Here is an 18305-nt window from a genome sequence, read left to right as displayed (position 1 = left end):
TATAACAAGCAATAGTCTGGCACCATGAACTGCAACCAAGCCCACCTCCCTTGGTAACTACCTGGTTTCCGCACCTTTCCCTCTTTAATCTCATGTCAAAGCTTTGCTTCCAGCATGCCCATGGGTAGAGACCAAGAGCTGCAATGCCAAAGGTAGCTATAGCAGCTCCATGTTGGCCTACCTGAAATTCTTGTTCTGCTTGCCCTTTCCTACCCAGTTATTGGCTTATTCACTTCAAGTAAGTCATGCTCAGTTTAACAGAGACCTGGCCCAACCACCCCAGTGGAGCCCTGGCTAACCTTCCAGGCTAGGCAGCAGCCACTGGACTGATCCAGCAGTAACCGTCACTGCAGCTAGTATGTCACAGCCTCTCCTGGCTGGCACCACGGCAGAGTTCCCAGCACAGAAGCAGAATGTGGTACTAGAGGTGGGTTTGTTTTTTTAAAGACTTTTATTGGAAAAGAAAAAAAAAATCCAAAAGTGGTGCGGGCTGGCCCAACACCAGTGTGAGAGCGGAAAGCGGGGAGAAGCCACAGCGCCCCGGCACAGACACGGATTAGAAGAAACAGAAGGGAAAGGAAGAGAAAAGGGAAAGGCCCATGAACCTGGGGAGATTCTTTCCTGGTTGCTGCAGGACCCTTGGGTTTGCACCTGCTGGTAGAAAAGCAGGCAGCAGGAAGGGGTCACCATGACCAAAGAGGCCAGTCCTTGGGTGAACAACTTGTGAGCGAAGGCAGGTGAAGTGGGGGAGGCTAGAGGCACACAGCAGACCACTGCTGGGAGGCATACATTGTGCCTCTTGCAAAGTCAAGGAAACCAGAAATAACGAGACATCTCCAAATGTTTCCATCGCATGTGAGCCCAGCAGGGTACTGGGGCTCATTCCTTCCTGCTCTCATCATCCCTGCCCTCTGTGACTGGGTCACTTGCTAGTTCACTGCTTAGCATTTCTTTTTCCTTAAAGCACCGCTGTGACTCAGACGGGTCACGAGCGTCCCAGAGATGTGCCAAAGGCCACTGAGCTCCAACAAAGGGTCCAAAAATGTGAAGGGCTCCAGCTGCTCCCAGCCCAGAGCGCCCCACGCGCATCGCACTGAATAGCTGAAAACAGAAGCAGAGAAGGGAACACTGGGGTCCAAAAAAGGCGCCAGACAGTGGCACAGAGTGGGTACGGGGAAGGTAAACAGCACCTCCTTCGGGCAAGGGCGGATTTGGTCTCTACACAACTAGTGATTAAAAAAGGCATCACAGTTAAGGATGAAGTTGGGGGAGGAGGAAGAATGGAATTTGGCAAAACATCGCCGAGCGGGGGGGCCATGCTGCAGCGCCGAGTGGTGTATGTCCAGATGGGTTCAGGCACCGTGTCTAGGAGACGGGAGGGTCAGCCCGTCCCTTCTAGTCCTTCCCCTTCCCTTTCCTGGCTGTTTGGAACAATGGAACAAGACATGAGTTAGTGCATCTGCGGGACACCCCCATCTGCTGCCTTACCGACCCTGCTGTATCTGGAGAAGTCACTTCAGCATGTCTGTAGCTCACCTGTTACAAAGCTGCCTGCACGCCACTGGCTTGGGTTTTGGCTGCAGTGGCACATAGGCCAGGCAGCTGCAGTGAATCCAGCCAGGACCACGGGAGGGTGAACCCTGCTAGTCAGTGCACTTGCCTGTAAAGTCTCTGCTCAGTGGGTACAATGCTTGCCATCCCATGTGGTGCTACCATCTGCTGGTGGATCACCTGGACCTTCTGTCCTTTGACATATCAGGAGGCATTATATTATTTGCACTAAACTCAGTTATGTTTTGCGGGTGTAGTGACTAGGAAGGGCTGTAAGGGCAATAGCCGGGGAGAACATCCAACAACTGGTCATGTCCTGTCACAATCACAGAGTGAGGCCTGCCCGGGCATTGGGGTACCAGTTCAGTAATCTATATACACTGGATTGCACTTGAAAGTAGACGGCAAGCCCAGCTGGAAGTTCCCAGCTACAGCTTTGACTCCAGTGGGCACAAGCAAACTGTAGCAAGACCCTTTAATGACCAGCAGCAAGAATGGACTGGGGGCCTTTCACACCTTGAAGGATCCCAAAATGCCTCTCAGATTTTATAAGCAGAAATTGCTTAAGCCCCATTGAAATGCAACTCTCTATAGGGTGCACTGCGATGCAACACACCAGTTATGTAAGGGAGCGAGACAGGGTGAAATCCTGGCTCTGCTGAAGTCCATGGGAGTTTTGCCAGTGGAGACAGGATTTCACCTAAGGACTCCTGCACTGGGATTTTGAGCCTTGTGGAATGTAATGATCCGAATAGGAATTTCACCAAGGTAGAGTTAACAACCCAGCTCTTGTGAAAAGAACCAGGGTCTTAAGGAGACCATGTATCCAGGACCTCAGCGTTTTGTTTCCTCCAACAGATTACTCTTGCATTTGCAGAGAGCTCCGCAGACCCTGCCAGCACACAGGGTCAGTACTGACTCAGAGCCCTTCCTAATGAATCACCAGCACCACTCGGCAAGGCTGTCCTTGGAAGTACAATCCAGACAGACCAACTTAGACGGCTGCATTCCTCTTGAATGTGTCATGCACCTGACATACAGCAGCTCTTCCCACACAGAGGTGGGATAAGGATTTCTAGTGGTGGGGACTGACCTTTGGATTTTGACTTGGTCTTGGGAGAACAGGGCTTGGTCACTTGAATGGTCTCCTGACACTCGGCATTGTACAGGGCTTTCTTCAGGGTGCCTGAACGGGCCTTTAGACCTGTGGCAGCATCGCACCCGCCCCAGCTCTCAAACTTATACTTGCAGTCAGCTGGAAGAGAGGTTGGAGCCATTAGTTCCATGCAGGGACCAGAGTAAATGGCAGCCCGTTAGGAGCCCCGGGAACAGTGTTGGGCTGGTGGCCAAACACTGCTCATGCTGCTTGATCGGACAGCCTGGTATTGCATTCACATGGCTCCAGCTAGCAATCACACTGCCTCTTCAGGCCCTGCAAGGCATTGGGTCATCCCACTTGAGTGAACAGCACCCGGCTGCATGCAGCATGTGGGTCCACTACTGCCCCGTGTCACACGGATGCAACATCCTGAGAGCATCTGTCCAGCTCTCATGCTCCCTCATGGGGACTTGACACCTGAACTCTGTTCTTCACGGGGTTGCCTCAACAAACAAACCGGCCATTCCAAAAGGCCTGATACCCAAATGGTGAGGCACAAGTTAGGCAGCCGGAGGGCAGCTCAAACTTTGAAGATCGCAGCACCAGCTATCATGTAGTTTCAGAGGGGGCTTGGCAAGAAAAGCTCAGGGATCACCAGGTCTGAATTTTTGGGAAGGGAAGCAGGACTCACAAGCCGGGCAAGTGTAAAGCAAAGATCGGTTGTGTGGTACTACTGAGTCAGACCGTCCGGTGAACCCCATTCTGCATCAGACCACTGGTCTATCTAACCTGCCCCTGCTGCACTGGGTCAGATCAATGGCCCATACAGCCTGATATCCCTAGGTGTCACCAAGGGCCTAATGTGGCCTGCAGAACCTTTACTGCAAGGCCTTCCCAAATGGACTCCAGTAGCAGCAGCTGAATTTGGAACCCTCCAGCAAGGGTTAGTCTCTGCTCATTTCAGCCTGCCCCGTCCCCTGTAGTAAATTCCTGTTGACCAGGTGCCCTACGTTCTCTGGGAAGTGGAGAGCTCAGCAATGGCTACTGCTCCTATGGCAGAGCTAACCTGACTTGTGTCTAGCCTTTCTTCCATTGCAGTGCACCAACAACGCACTACTCTTTTCCTTTCGGCAGGGAAAGAGACCCTATCTCACAGGAGATATGCTGAACCCAGGAGTGTTCACTGTGCAGCTTGTGGCCACCCCAGCTTTTAACAAAGGTGTGGTCTGCAGAGACTACATGTTCACCAGGCAATCCTCTGCCAGGTAGGAAGGGCCAGACCAGACCATTGCAAACCGGGACATGCAAGCTCTATATGAGACACAGATACATGAGCACATTGGGTGCAAGGTAGTGGAAGGTGAGGTCATAGGTGCATACTTGGGCTCCTGGCTGGCTGCTTGCTTGTAGGTCCTTGAGAAGGGTAATGTTGGGGCTCCCATATGTTAACAGGACAACAACCACAAAGACTCCAGCTTTTGGACAAAAGTCCTGCTAGTTTCCCACAGCCATGGGAAGCTGGTGGCCCTCTGAGCCTCTGGTGAGTGTCTCTGGGATGGGGCTGTGCACTCACCTCCAAACTCCTTCTTCCAGTTGCAGGGGATCTTGCACTTGAGTCTCTTAGTCTCCTCCTTGCAGGTCCCCTCGCGGTAGCCCACGCCACAGTCTTTGCTGTTTGGGGTGCAAGGCCCCCAGCGCCAATCCTCACACTCGGAGCCGTTCTTCTTCACCTTGTCTGCAGTGCAGAGGAGGGAGCAGGCAGTCACTCTGAAGGATACAGAACTGCAGCTGGTCCCATAGACAGGGACTCTGCCCTCCCTCACTTGCAGCCAGGGACATGAACATCCCCTGACCCCACCCATAACCAGCCCCACGGAGCAGAGGGTGAGGGACGAGTTCTCTTCCTAAGCAGCCATGAGTTTGCCCCTCACCTTTCTTGTTTTTACCAGCCTCAGAGGCTGCAGCCATGAGGATCAGCACCAGGAGGAGGAAGAACCCACGGACCTGCATTCTGCGGGGAAGAAGGGAAATATATCAGCACAGAAAGCCAAGCCTGTGCACTGAGGGGGAAGACCCAGGTGTGAGGGATGGCACATGTGAGGAGCGGGACATGGGGCTGATGGTGGGGAGGGAAAGAGGGTTCTGGAACTGATGGGCAGGATTGCATGGGCTCAGGGGAGGGTGTCTGAGTCACTCTCTTCTGGGCTTATGGTGGCCCAGGTCCCAGGGATTTCAGTCCCTCTGGCTTGGGGCTGTGCAGCCCCCTCTGCAGGACAGAGCTGGAAACATATGCAGCCCCAAACTCTGAGCAGAGATCTCTCTTCCCTAGGCGAAGCCCAGGGCTGGAGGAGGGACCAAGGGACAGGAAATGGGGGAGAGGCTACCACTCTGAGCTCCACCAGCCCCTGCTTGGCCTGGCCTAGCAGGAGGGGGTCAGGGCCATTTCTAGGGCTCTGTGTGTCAAGTGGGAGCCTCACCTAGCTGCAGGATTCGGGGGGTTCCTAAGCCAGCCTCAGGGACAGGGCTGGGACACAGACAGCCATTGTAGTCTGGAGGGAAGTGTGGCTGGCTTCCCACCAGAGACCAACAAATGGTGAGTGTGACAGGGCTAGACTCCCCAGTCTGTGTGTGTCCCCAGCTTACAAGCCCTCCAGGCTGTGGGACATTCAGACATAGACAGAGGCTGCAGAGAGTCCATGGTGCAATCCAGCTCCCACCCCAATCCTCCCCTTCCAAGCTGGATGGTCAGTGCTCACAGTGGGGTGGCTGCAGCCATATTTAAATAGATGCTACCTCTGGTTACAGAGGTGCATGAAGGAAGGAGGGGTGCGTCCGTCCCACTACAGAGTGAGGGATGGATAAGGTGACCCCAGACACCCTGTCCAGCCCAGCCCTCTAGCTCGGCGTGTGAGGAGGAGGAGCTCCCCCCCCCCCAATAATGAGCTCCCTAGCGACTGGGGTGTTCCAGCGGCTCAGCCCCTTTTATCCTGCTGGCCTCAATACTGGGCCTACGGGCATGAGGCAGTGGGTCCAGCATGCATGTCCCTACCTCACAACCATATGCCTCTCCCTCTGGGAACTCAGTGTAGTCTAAATGCTGCCACCCCAGCCCCACCTGGACCAGGAGCAGGGGGCCTGAGGGGATTTGACTTTCAGGGTTCCACAGGCACAAACAAAGAGGAAAGTCAGCTCCTAGTGGAGAAGCACCTGGGTGGGGGAGGGCAGGCAGGGGGAGGGGAAGGCCTTCATATGCTAAATGCAGACAAACCGTTGGGAATCCCAAGATCTTGCTCACATCAAAAGGCAGTCGCCTCCTCCCTGAACTAGCTAGGAAGGCACATCTGGATGGGTATGTCACCAGCCAGATGTGAGCAGACTCTGGTTTTAAGTTGCCAACCCTCCAGGACAGTCTTGGAGACTCCAGAAGTCGAAGATTAATTGTTAATTCAAGATTATGTCACATGACAAAACCTCCAGGAATATGTCCAACCAAAACTGGCAACCCTAGCTGGCTTCCAGGTGAAGAAGACCGCAAAGTGAAAAGGAGGGGGAAGCCAAAGGCACCAGCCAAAGCTTGTCCACACCAGCCTGGTGAGGAAGCAACTCACAGCCACATGCAGAGCCCACCCTGAAAGGATCATGGATGACCACAAAGCTGTAACTATCTTTATATGCCTCTGTGTACAGAGGGTCGAGTTTCGCTGTGGAAGCAGCTGAACTCCTGACCTCTTCTCCTGGGCTCTACAGGCTCTGCTGTAGCCATGTGAAAAACCAGGCCCTGTGTGCAACTCAGAGAAGGCCCTTAGCTCTGCACAACACTTGGGCCTGATCCTTTCTCACCCCCCCACCCCCCATTGACGTACGGTGGTGGGAAAGTGCAGGATTGGGCCCCACTTTTCCGGAGTCACCTTCTCTGTCCCCCCTCTGCTGGTGGGACCCCTTCCGGTGAGTATCAGGATGAGAAGAGGGCTCAGGCCTCCTGGTACAGGGTGTGGGTCAGCACATTAACATCACAATCCCCACCCCCAGCTTCAAACCAGGAGCAGCCAAGAGGAGGCTGGGAAAGCCAATCCGCCCGAGGGTGGGATTTGTGCCGCTCCGGCCCTTGGAAAGCTGTTTGTCCTGTTTGCCTGCTGGCAGTAATGAGGCCCTGCTCCCTACTCCCCATCCCCAGTGATTCCCCAGCCCCCTTCCATGCCCACATTTCCCAGTGCCTCTTTTATCCAGCGCCCAGCAGGCCACCTCGCCCACGCCAAAGATCCCCGACGTTGCGGGGACGGCAGCTGCCATGGAACCTTTATCCGGCTCCAAAAGAATCCAGGGCAGAAAAAAATCACGACCATCGGTTTTTGAGAACTAAAACAGAAGATTAAAAAAAACCCACACAATGTGGAGCTCATGTGGAGCTTTAGAAGTGAAGCTGCTCCCCCTGCTGGCTCCCTTAATGTCAGCCCATTACCATATCGCCACAAAGGGACCATGGATGCAGAAGGCCAGTCTGTGTGTGTGTGGTTGGGGTGTGGAGAAGGGGCAGGGAAGGGGGAGAAATGGAAGTAGGAGTTGTGCATGTGTAACACACACATTTCCTGGGTGTGGCGTTCTGTCCCATCTAGTGGCACCGAGACCACATAAAGAGAGAGATAAAATGAGTCTGCTCTACAGCCTTAGCTAACAGCTACTTGGCTTTTAGCTCATGCAGTAGAGGCTCATGCCCTGACCTTCAGAGGTCCCAGGTTCGATCCTGCCCGCCAGCGACCGAGGTCTGTCAGTGTTACATGTGTGCGTGCACATGCCTCTGTGTTTGAATGTGCAATGGAGGAACTTGTGCACAGTGGGAGAGTGTGTGTGTGTCATGCATCGGGGGAGCATGTATGCACTGAGTATGTGCACACTGGGACCGTGCATGCGTTTGCACTATTGAGCAGTGGGTACATTTGTTAAGTTGGCTTAGTTTCTACTTTAGCCCCACACCTGCTGAGTTCTCTGAGAGGGCCCCTGGCCAGGGTTGCAGTCAGAGGCGCAGTGTCCCTGCGGGGGCAGGTCAGTGACTCGACTCTCCCCCCACTCACTACACCCTGTTAGTTTCCAGTAAATAAGGTGGCTAGAAATGGGTCCAACCCCAAATCAGAGACCTGGAGGGTGGGACCCAGAATCCAGACTCAGAATTCCCCAGCTCACCCGTTTCCACTGTAAGCTGAACCCTAAGCCCAGATGCCCCTGCATCTGATGGGTTTGAAATCTGGCTCTGGAGCCCTCTCTGCAGAAAGCTGTCCCTTCGTTGGTGGGGTCTGAGCTGCTGCTGACATCAGTGCATCTGTCCCCTCCTCATAGCTCCAGGAAATCGATCCCGCAGCATTGTGGGTGTGAACAAAGGGCCCTGGCAGAGCAGTGCCAGGTCCTGGCAGCGGGGGGATGGGCAACAGCTTTTCACCTGCTCTTCCCATGACCAACAAGAATTCCTCTGATGTTTTCCCCATTGGTGGCAGTTCAGTGAAGGACAGCAATAGACACATGGAGCTGGTACAGCCGGTGACAATGCCAACTTCCCCCACACCCACCGAGGGCCAATACCAAGGGGTTGGTGGGTGGCAATGCCAGAGGGTAACATGCACATTAAATAAACAGGCACAACTTCACCACCATGGGGAGCCAGACAGGTTGCAACTGAAGTCCAGGCTCCCAGCTGGCAGAAAGATCAAGGCAGCAGGGACTGCACTAAGCTACTGCTCACGATGCTTTTTTAGCATGCAGCATCATTCTGATTGAAGAGATGGGGTGAGGGGGAAGAGTGTGTCAAGCAGAGGTTGCCCTGGAAATTGTGTCATTAACAGCCCCATTTTCCAAAGTGATGCCTGATTCTTAGAGGTGCTGAGCCAGCTGGATTTGTGGGTCCACAGCGTCTCAAGTACAGCAGAGATCAAAGGGGAGAGGACCATAGCTCCCACACCAGACTTTGTCCCATTCTGGAAGGCCAGGCCCCAGTCTTTCCATGACAAATCCTGTACACCTCACCCAGGCTTGGAGCTTAAACAGGAGGGGACAGGCCCCAGGCAGTTTGTGCAGAAGAGGGAGAAAACCCCTATACAGGGAATCAGAGTAACAGCCGTGTTAGTCTGTATTCGCAAAAAGAAAAGGAGGACTTGTGGCACCTTAGAGACTAACCAATTTATTTGAGCATGAGCTTTCGTGAGCTACATGCTCAAATAAATTGGTTAGTCTCTAAGGTGCCACAAGTCCTCCTTTTCTTTATACAGGGAATGGCAACTGCCAACCCAGGGAGCAGGTGAAATCTGGGTACTAGGAGGGGAGGAGATTAGACGAGCTGAGCATTAAGGTTACAGCTGCTTGGAGCCAATGCGTTTGCAGATGTGATGCTCCCCACTCGGTCCATATGCAGGGGGCGCAGCTCTGCTTGGCTTCACCTTCTGCCCTGTACCAAGTGCATTGCCAGGCTATTCACTTGTCGGCCCCTTTCCCCCACCTACAAGCCCCAGGAAACCAGGGAAACATGGCACACCCCTTCTCACTGTTGCTTCTGACGAGGCAGCTCCCCAGTGTGATGGCGGCACACCCACCCTGGCTCCAGTGAATCAACTGCCCCTGCTGCGTGAGACCCTCCCTGCAGGCCTGTTACAGGAGGGGACACACTGGGTGCAGTGTGGGGGGAGAAACACTGGGTCAACTTTTGCTCCCTTCCCCCACACGGTCACCCTGGCAGCACGCTGGGGAAAGCAGCTCCGTTCGTTATTCAGGCTCCAGTGCACTCACCTTTTGTGTGTCCGTTGCTGTGAAGCTCTCGGCTTCACTCTGAATTGAACTGTCACAGAGAATTACACAGCCCGGCTGGTTGAAGGCAAAGCTGAGGGGACGAGAGCCGCCTTCCGCTTTCCCCACCTCAGCTGGGAATTATCCTGGGGAGCCCAGGGCCAGCCAGAACACAGCTCAAGCCCCTTCCCACCAAACTCTCCTCAAAGAGGCTGCAAGGACAAGTGCTCAGCATTGAGAACGAGCCGGAACAGCCCACCTTCCGGAGGCAGAGGCTGAGAGCTTGCTACAGCCAACACTGCTGCCCTGCTCTCTACAGCACCTCCTGCTGGGAGTGGATGGGACTGGAGTAGAAAGGAGCTCCCCACAGCCTGTGTTCCTGCCCTACTCTCTACAGCACCTCCTGCTGGGAGTGGATGGGACTAAGGTAACTAAGAGCTGCCCCAGAGACAGTGCCCTATCCAATTTCCTACTGGGCCCTCAGAGCAGCACCTTCAAACTATCTCCCCTTTTACTCTGACTCTCCCATTCACCTCCACTCTGTAACCTCTGCTTCTGCCTTGGCCCTGGGCTATCCTCTGCCCACCTCTACAGCATGACCTTGTGTAACACAGCCTCCAGTCTGCTTAGGGTGATATTCCCATCTCCTCTGGCCTGGGCTAATGCAGCTCCCTCCTCTCCGGCTTCCAATACTTGCAGCCCTCTTTACTGGCTGCTCACTGCAAACTGGCTGTCCTTACTTTTAAAACTCTCCATGGATTTAGTCCATTCTACATCATGAACTTTGTCTCCTTGTTTCTTCTGCTCTTCTAGTACCAGCCTCCTTTCTGCTATGTCCCACAGCTTCTCCCCAGTATGGTGTGAGAGCCTTCTCCTCTGCAGCTGGGATACCACATCGGCATGACTGCTGTCTGGGATACCACACCGGCGTGACTGCCCTCCCTGGTGCACAGTAAGCATGTCCTCCAACTTCTGGAGGCAGGATGCACTACCCTGTCCTTTGCCTGTGAGCAAAACCCCCAGGAAACAGTTCCAAAAACAAAACAAGAGTCCTCATTTCAGCGTGACCTACCAGAACTCTGTGTTTGAGCTCCCCTTGCAGGGGCAGCAGTTAAACACTAGTTTCAGAATGCTGTCCCAGTGACAGACAAGTGTAGGACAGACAAGAAAAATAGGGCAGGGTATGGACAGGCTTGGCTAAAGCCCTGGCCTAGGGAGCAAGGAGTTCTGTGCCAAGCTCTACTACTGAGTTGCTGTGCAAGTCACTTTCCATCCCTGTGCCCGAGTCGGAAAGAAAAAAGAACAACCCAACCTTTGGAGATCAGTTCTGGCCATTATTCAGTCTATGGTATTCTGTGGAGAAAGGGAGCGAACTAAAATATCAAAAATGTTCAGAATAATTTCAATCCCCCTGATGGTTCCAGTTCCAGATGAAAATGACTTGAAATGTGCTTGCAAAACTGTTGGTCCTTTTTGCAACTGACTCCTGCCCCCTTGCTGGCTGGTTACATTTGTTCGGCTCCTCAGATGTTCAAATCCAGGGTACCTATCCCCCATGCCTGCTCTCTCCCAAGCAGGCTGAGCTGTGAGAGTTTATACAGATTTTGACAGCATCTCCCATTGCCAAGGATTTCACACACTTTGGCTCAGCCCTCTGGGTGATATTGGAATGGGATCCGAAATGCCAAACATAATCATGAGGGGTCTTGGGACCCCATCTGAGCTGCACTCTGTGCAAGGCAATGCCAGCTGCGATTACCACTCCTGAAGCAGGCGCAGCTGCAAGCTTCCCTGCCCCTGAAGCCTGACTGCTCCCTCTGCAGCCACTAGACCTCTGGTTCCTGTTGCTGCTGCCTGGAAAGGTCCTGAGAGACCCTAGGGAGTGAGGGACATCGCTTTGCTGCTAATCCTATCTGCACCCCTTGCTTTCAACATGGGGACCCCTCTGCTTGGCTCACGCTGCAGCTGGGTCAGACAGCAGAGCCTCTGAGTCTGTGAAGCAGAGGGCAGGGGGAGAAGGGGGTTAACCACCGCCCCCTCCCTTTGGAACCTTGGTGCTTTCCCTAGAGCTGAGCAGCTCTTATTCCCCAGGGACGGGAGCAGCACATCCTCCCTGCCAGGATCTCGGTACAGGAGGGAATCAGGGCAGGGGATGCTAAACCTTCCCCATGGACTCCTTATATGTAACAAGGGGCTGGTACCCTAATGCCCTGGGGCCAGGGGGAGAGCACAACTGTCTGGAGTTACTCAGCTTTCTCCGGGGACCATGATAACCTGCCCTTTGTGGTAGGGAAAAACGCCTATTCTGAGTCGGGACGGGTTGCCTGTTGCCCCCTATCACCAGGGATGGGCTGATTCATTCCACAGACTCCCCTTCTGCCCTGGCTTGCAGGAGCCTGGCTGTCTGTGGTTAAAGCTGCAGCAGGGAGGGAGACTGGGGAGGCTGGCTGCCTACCCATCCATCACATGCACCTCCTGCTAAATCTGCCCTGCCCCGCTGCTCCTTGCCGATGGCCCTTTCAGGGAAGGCCACTGACCTCTCTACCATGCTTAGACCAGCCCCCTGCTCTGACGCCGCCACCCCCCCTCCCCTCTCCTCCCCTCCAAGACATCCTTCCCCTTCAGTAGTCATATCCCTCTGGATGTCTCCATGCCATTCTCTTCCTCTGAGCACCCCCGGCCTCTCCCTCCACACCCTCTCAGGCTTGTTGCCTTGACCCCTCCTTCCTCCCCACTAAGCATCTCCTTGGACTGGGTGGCAGCTGCTCTGTAGTGTGAGACTGTATCACTATGGGCTGTTTTCTCCCCAGTTATGCTCAGTCCTTTCTCTGGAGATGGGGTGGCACCGTTCTCGGGTTTCCTTGGATTTTGCAGAATGAAGCAGAAAGTGTCCCAGCTGCCAGCTCTCCTCACTCCCCTGCGTTGTCAGGTCACTCTAACACCTCCTTCTGCACAGAGAACTGTCCCCACAGCCCAACCTCCCCTTCCCAAGGACCCCGCCTTCCCCTGCAGATCCAGACACGGGCAGTGCCCCAGCTCCATAGCCATCCAGCCCCAGGAGACTCCTCACAGACTCTACAGATGCCCTCCCAGAATCTCCCCAAAGTTCTGCCTCTCCTGCTCCCCCTGCCAATCTGGTGAGAACTTTCTCCCCCAACCACCACCTGGCAAAGGAATCCACGGCCTTCTCTTTATCTGGCCCCAGTTCACGAGGGCACCCATAACAGCACCGCCTCCTCCAGCACAGCCAGTTTCCAATCATCCCTTCCCTCTAGTGCCCTTTGGTTCCTGCTCCCCCATTACTGCTCGTGTGGGCAGCGCCTTCCCCGGCTCATTCTGCTGCTCTCTCCCCTTCCTCTTCTCAGCAAAGTGCAGGAGAGCAGCACTCCCTGCTCACCCAAGGGCTTCCTGGGCCATTTCTGTCTGAGCTTCACCATCCAAGCTACCCCCTCCTCCTTGTAGTTAACCTGTAGCTCCCTCCTCATGCTCCCTGGCCGTCCTGCAGCTTCCACACTGTGGGGCTAGATTCCCTCCCCTGCTTCTGATCCTGCCTTTCAAGACACCTGTGCTGGGGCCTCCCATGCAACTGATTTCTTAGCCCTCTCCTCTTCTCCACCGACCTTTCACCTAGGCACCTAGTGGGAGCCTGTCACTATATAGGCCTCTGGTCACAGCTAGCAATCTCTGGGGACTGGCCCCACCCTGGGGGGGAGGAGGGTGTTAGCAGAGCAGGAGTTAGGAGAGGGGAGGCTGCTCCAGGTGGTATAGAGAAGAAGGCTCTTGCACGACCGACCGACCGGTGGGGAGCACGTGAGGGGACAGAGAGGGGGAGGCCTGTCTAGAGGAGCACAGGGAGGAGAGAGGCAAGGTCTGGGTGGTTGACTGGAGACGCCCATGGGCGGTTTTAAGGAGGTGATGTGTCACTGGCCCAAGCAAAGGCCGGGGAGCCAGTGCAGGTGCTGGAGAGGATGGGAGGCACACACCAGGCGGGCAGCCGCAGCCAGCAGAGCAGGAGGAGGCGCTGCAGGGACTGTGAGAACTGGGGCTGTGCCCAGAGCCGGCAGGGACTCTCCTGGGCCCCACACTCCTCCCACGCCCACAGCCCTCAACTCAGCCCAGCAAGGGAGCTCCTGGGGGCCAGCCTGATAGCCCAAGGCCAGGGTTGGAATTTAACACAGAACAGAGGCCCCAGCAGCCCACCCCTGAGCCTTCGGGATGGGGGGGGGTCACGGCCCCGAACCCTCCGCCCCCCCCCCCGATGCTGGAGAGGCGGGGGCACAGCAGGGCAGGAGGGTGAGACTGGGCTGCAGCCGGCCCCGGGGCGGGGTTCTTCCTGCGGAGCGGGGCTCCTGGAAAGCCCCGGTGTGGCGGAGTCCCGCTCTAGCGCTGCTCCTCCTTCCGCAGCAGGGGGAGCGCAGCCTGCTCGGCGCCCAGCGGGACCCCCGCCCCACCAGCGCGGGGAGAAAGAGCCGCCTCGCCTCCTTCCGCTGCAGGCTGGAGAGGGGCCACGAGCCAGAGCTGGGGATGAACCGCGCAGGGGGTCGGGGTGCCGGATCCGAGCGAGCTCCCCCCGGGAACGTGCTTGGTGGGTCCTAGCCACGGGATCAGGGCTGGACACTGAGGCACGGTAGTCCGAGGAACCCTGAGTCCAGCCGGGCAGAGGGGCAGGCACTTCACCTTCGCCTCCCCAAGGGAAGACCGAGGGCCCCTTGTTAGGGGTGGGGAAACTGAGGCACGGCGCAGGGACTTGCCCCAGGTCACACAGCGAGTCAGTGACAGGGTTCTGCCTCCTTGAGGCACCGGGCACCGCTAAGGTGCCCACCAGGGGGGTGTCCTGGCGGCCGGCCATGCGCGGCTCTCAGGCTGGCAGGAGGGGCTGGGGCACAGATCCCTCTTTTCTGTGCGGAGGGGGCTGGGCAGACACCACCCCCTTCCCCCCATTTCCTAGATGCACCGCGGTGGCCCCAGCGTGCCCGGCAGATGACAGCCCCTGCGAGGATCCCCCCGGGCAGCCCCTCGCCCGGGAAGGAGCGTTCCCCTCCGGCGCGGATCAATGTTCCCCAGCAACCTGTCCCGGGCCCCGGCGAGACTCCGGGCAGCATCGCCCCGGGGGCCGCCCGGGACGCTGCCCACGGCTCTGAGCCGCGTTCGCCCTCCAGAGGAGCCGCCGGCAGCGGGGGAGCGTCGCCCTGCGCTCCGGCTCCGCACTTACTTGTCTGGGCACTGAGCTTTGCTCCGGTGCTCGGTCTCCGCGCGGCTCCCGGGGGTTAATCGCTCGCTGCCCCGCCGCCGCCGCGCTCCCCAGCTCCTTCCCTTTGTGTCTTCAGAACTAGTTTCAGCTGGTCACATGTGGACACCACCTCGCGGAGCGCAGCGGCCCCTGACGTCGCTCCCAGCTGACAACAAAAGGTAGCTCGAGCCCAAACTTCGCCGGCTCCGCCCCCCTGGCCGAGAGCCAGGCCCGGCAACAAAAGCAGGAGCCCAGCCGAATCCTGGCCCGGGCCGCCCGGCCTTGGGGCAGGAAGAAACTGCCCGTCTGTCTGTCCTCGGCCTGCTCCCAGCCCCAGGCCTGCTGGCTTGAACCCCATTACAAGACCTGGTGGTAAAGACATTGGGCCAGCTCCCGAAGAGAGGGGGTCTGGGGTAATTTACACCTTCACCCCCCACCAAGTAAGGTACACAGACAAAGCACGGGAAGAGACCTGGACTGCCAGACCCTTTCTACCCCAGTGCCAGGAGACCCCCGCAAAGGATCAGGCATCATGAAAAACATCTGATCAAACAGTGAAGAAGGAAAACTGTAACCCAGCTGGGGAGATAGTAGAGATGGGCATCACCCACTCAGTAACCTGCCTCCAGATCAGGCATGGGCAGCAGTGACCAACAGACACTGGGAGCAAAAACAGTTTTTGACCTTATCCCCACTGCCTTGTATCCATCCCATACAGAGACTTGAAGAGGTCGGTGTCTTTGTTACCCCTTTGCAATCGTGGTCATGCCAGTGAAGTCTCTTAGGTTGAATTGAATTGACTCAGAGGCAGATTCAAGGGGGATGTGGCACGGCAGGGGAGATTACATGTCAAAGATTGGATCAAAGGGGCATCACTTACCCACGGAGGGGACCTGAGACAAGGGGTCTGTTCCACCCTTTAGAATCAGACCCACCTCTGAATCTGGTCCAGCAACTCTGCAACCCTTAGCCTTGGATGCATCTTTCCCCCCCACTTGGATCTCTCACACTGGGCACAAAGCAAAAAAAGCCATTCAGGGAAATAAAAGCACACTGGTGACAATGATTTCTTCCCCCACCCACACTCCATCTCCAGTGAAGAGGGGAATGCAGGAGCCAAGCCAGCTCTCCTGCTTTGCTGCCCAGCAGACTGCAGGACTGGTGTCATGCCTAAGGAATGGGGTTGTGGTGGGGAATGAAGTCATTTTTCCACCATCCCCTCTGGAAGGATGTTGTAGAGAGAGCTGAGAAGCTGCAGATTTCATAAACCGCTTCAGAATCTGAAATCTCTTTCCAAGAGAGTCCCACTTTTGACTCACACATTGCTGGCAGTTTCCTGACTGACTGTCCAGCATGGCATATATGTGCATGGTGCATGCGTGAGTAAGCACAAGCTCACATGTAGTTAAACTCTGGACTAGGCTTCCAAGGGAGGTTGTGGATCCCTATCATTGGAGGTTTTTAAGAACAGGTTGGACGAACACCTGTCAGTGATGATCTAGGTTTACTTGGCCCTGCCTCAGTGCAGGGGGCTGGATTTGATGACTTCTCAAGGTCCCTACCCATCATTCTGGAATGATGTCTAGAGCATACAGGGGGTGAGCGAGACCCCAAAGCAGAGCAGAGAGCACATGCCTTTTGCATTGTCTCGTTTCTTTGTCCATTACTCAGATACTAGTGGGCAAGCAGAAGCTCCTACTGTGATCTGTGACAATCAGCTGCTTCCTTCTCCATTCATTGTTATCCCAGGCCCAGCTCTGTGTGGTGTCTGGCCAAGCCAGGACTGTGTGGGGATGTGAGAACAAGGCAGTACACAGCTGAAGAGGGAAAATCCCCGAGAGGAACAAGAGTGATTCTTTCGCGTTCTCCACAGGGATGTAATAAGGAGCAATCGGAGTGAATTTAAGCAAGGGGACATCCCAGTTGAATCTCACAAAAAGCATCTTGAAGGCTGGATAATTGTTTCCCCAAGGGGCCAAAGTGAAAAAACCATCAGTGGGGATATTTAAAATGAGATTGAACCAGAGCCCGAAAGGGATAAACAAAGTTCAACCGCACAGAATGTGAGGAGCTGCCTGCCCTGGGTGTGGCAAGCTGGTCGGGCTTGCAAGTCTCTAACATTAGCATCACCATTATGCCCATGGGCATGACCTGTGACGTAACAGACCCTGGCTTGTGGTACCAGTGAAATAGCCAGTTCTGAAGGCAAGAGCTGCTCGTTTTGCTCAGTCGTTTCTGGACCATGGAGCATGAGAACAGGAGGTACCAGGGCCCTGCTAGTGTCTCAAGCTGAATCTGCCCAAAGTGCTTTGATACTGAAGGTCAATAGTATTGTTTTTCTTTCCTCGCTCTCTCTCCCCTCTATTTCTGCTCCTCCCCCTGGCTTTCTCCCATACTCCCCCTTGGTCCCTGGGGGACCAGAGGATGGTGATGACTGTTTGGAAGGTGAGTGGGGAGCAGAGTGCATTTGTAGGGTTCTCTTTCTAATTGCAATGAAGGTGACAGTCCTGTGCTTGTCCCTTCTGAGCCCTCAGGGAGGGGATGCAGGGGGACATTATGTCCTCCTCTGGCTCAGAAACAAAGCTCTATGTTTGCAAAGAGGGAGCAGAGTAGGGAGGGGGCCCAGGGCCAGAAACCCAAGGGCATTTCCCTGCAGCTGCGTGGATATCTGTAAGGCAAAATATAATCCACTGCCTGTTGGCTTGATTTTTAAGATGCCCTGATTTTTAAGATGGCACATGCCTTAAAGGAAGGTGGCACTGCCTGGGTGTAGCTCTGTCCTGGGAGAACATGGCATGGGTCCTCTGGAAGGGTAGCCTTGTCTCGTTTGTAGTTGGTCTGGAGGGTAGCTGATGCGGGTAATGATTAACACGGCCATATGTGCACTGTCCTGCCCCCAGCACAGGGCCTGGTTAGTGCAGGCCAGGTTTGTGTGTATATTCAGTGACATACATATGCTGGCAGGGCATGCATCTGGCACTCACTCGGGTACCCCGACACACATGAGCGTGCAGATGCACACAAAGGTATTTCTGGCACACACCTCCAACCACCTCTAACACACACAGGATTCCATAGGAACCTCTGCAGTCCATGTCCTGCGGGCCAGGGGGAGTTTCAAAAATTCACTACCCTCTGTATGGAACAGTACAATCCCCCAGCCCCAGCCCAGGGAGCTGGAGGCAGAGTCCCAAAACCTCCCAGAAGAGCAATGGGATTTTTGAATTCTCTTCCCCCTCCCACAAGCTGGAAATCTCTGGTCTCTGTGCTTACTGACAGTCCCTGCTGGGGAGAAATTGTCCAAATGCTGAGGGGTCTGGGCACTGAAGTGGAACTGACCTGTCCCTGAAATCCCAGCACTTATGTTTGATCCCTGGCCCCAGAGCCAGAAGGGCTGGGGCAATTTAGCATGTACTACACCAGCCACACACTCCTGCCATTAGCTTCAAGGGGCTGTTAGTTACACAAGGCTCCCAGGGGACAGAGGGAATGTGTGTATTGGGGGCAGAGGGGAAGCTTATAAACCCCAAACAATTTACGGAATGTAGGGGTGTGAAGGTGGGTCAGATTACTATGCAACCCTCAGGGTTCCGAATTTGAGGTGTGAGTTAAATTTCCCAGCCCTCACCCCACCTCATTAATTAGCAAGATGCTGTGTCC

The 18305-nt window shown here is 55.3% G+C and overlaps 1 protein-coding gene across 1 annotated transcript; it reads right to left on the bottom strand.

Moving 5' to 3' along the window:
• Nucleotides 1-432: 432 nt before the first annotated feature.
• MDK (midkine) lies at nucleotides 433-14793 on the bottom strand. Its single transcript, XM_048854510.2, has 5 exons — nucleotides 14628-14793; nucleotides 4582-4661; nucleotides 4224-4385; nucleotides 2645-2806; nucleotides 433-1421 (listed from the first exon to the last, which is right to left on the bottom strand). The coding sequence occupies exons 2-5, from the start codon at nucleotides 4658-4660 to the stop codon at nucleotides 1396-1398; spliced, it is 429 nt and encodes a 142-aa protein (XP_048710467.1). The 5' UTR covers nucleotide 4661; nucleotides 14628-14793; the 3' UTR covers nucleotides 433-1395.
• Between the last annotated feature and the right edge of the window lie 3512 nt (nucleotides 14794-18305).

This window comes from Caretta caretta, chromosome 6 (assembly GCF_965140235.1).
Source record: "Caretta caretta isolate rCarCar2 chromosome 6, rCarCar1.hap1, whole genome shotgun sequence".
NCBI classification, from domain to species: Eukaryota; Metazoa; Chordata; order Testudines; family Cheloniidae; genus Caretta; species Caretta caretta.
This window is presented reverse-complemented; position numbering and strand designations above follow the sequence as displayed.

Bases quoted from the DNA above. Each gene is read 5' to 3' on its own strand.
- MDK (XM_048854510.2), bottom strand. From the start codon at position 4,660: ATGCAGGTCCGTGGGTTCTTCCTCCTCCTGGTGCTGATCCTCATGGCT. The intron at 4,386-4,581 runs GTGAGGGGCAAA...TCTGCACTGCAG, and splicing joins GGCTGGTAAAAACAAGAAAG to ACAAGGTGAAGAAGAACGGC. The intron at 2,807-4,223 runs GTGAGTGCACAG...CCTCTCTTCCAG, and splicing joins CTGGAAGAAGGAGTTTGGAG to CTGACTGCAAGTATAAGTTT.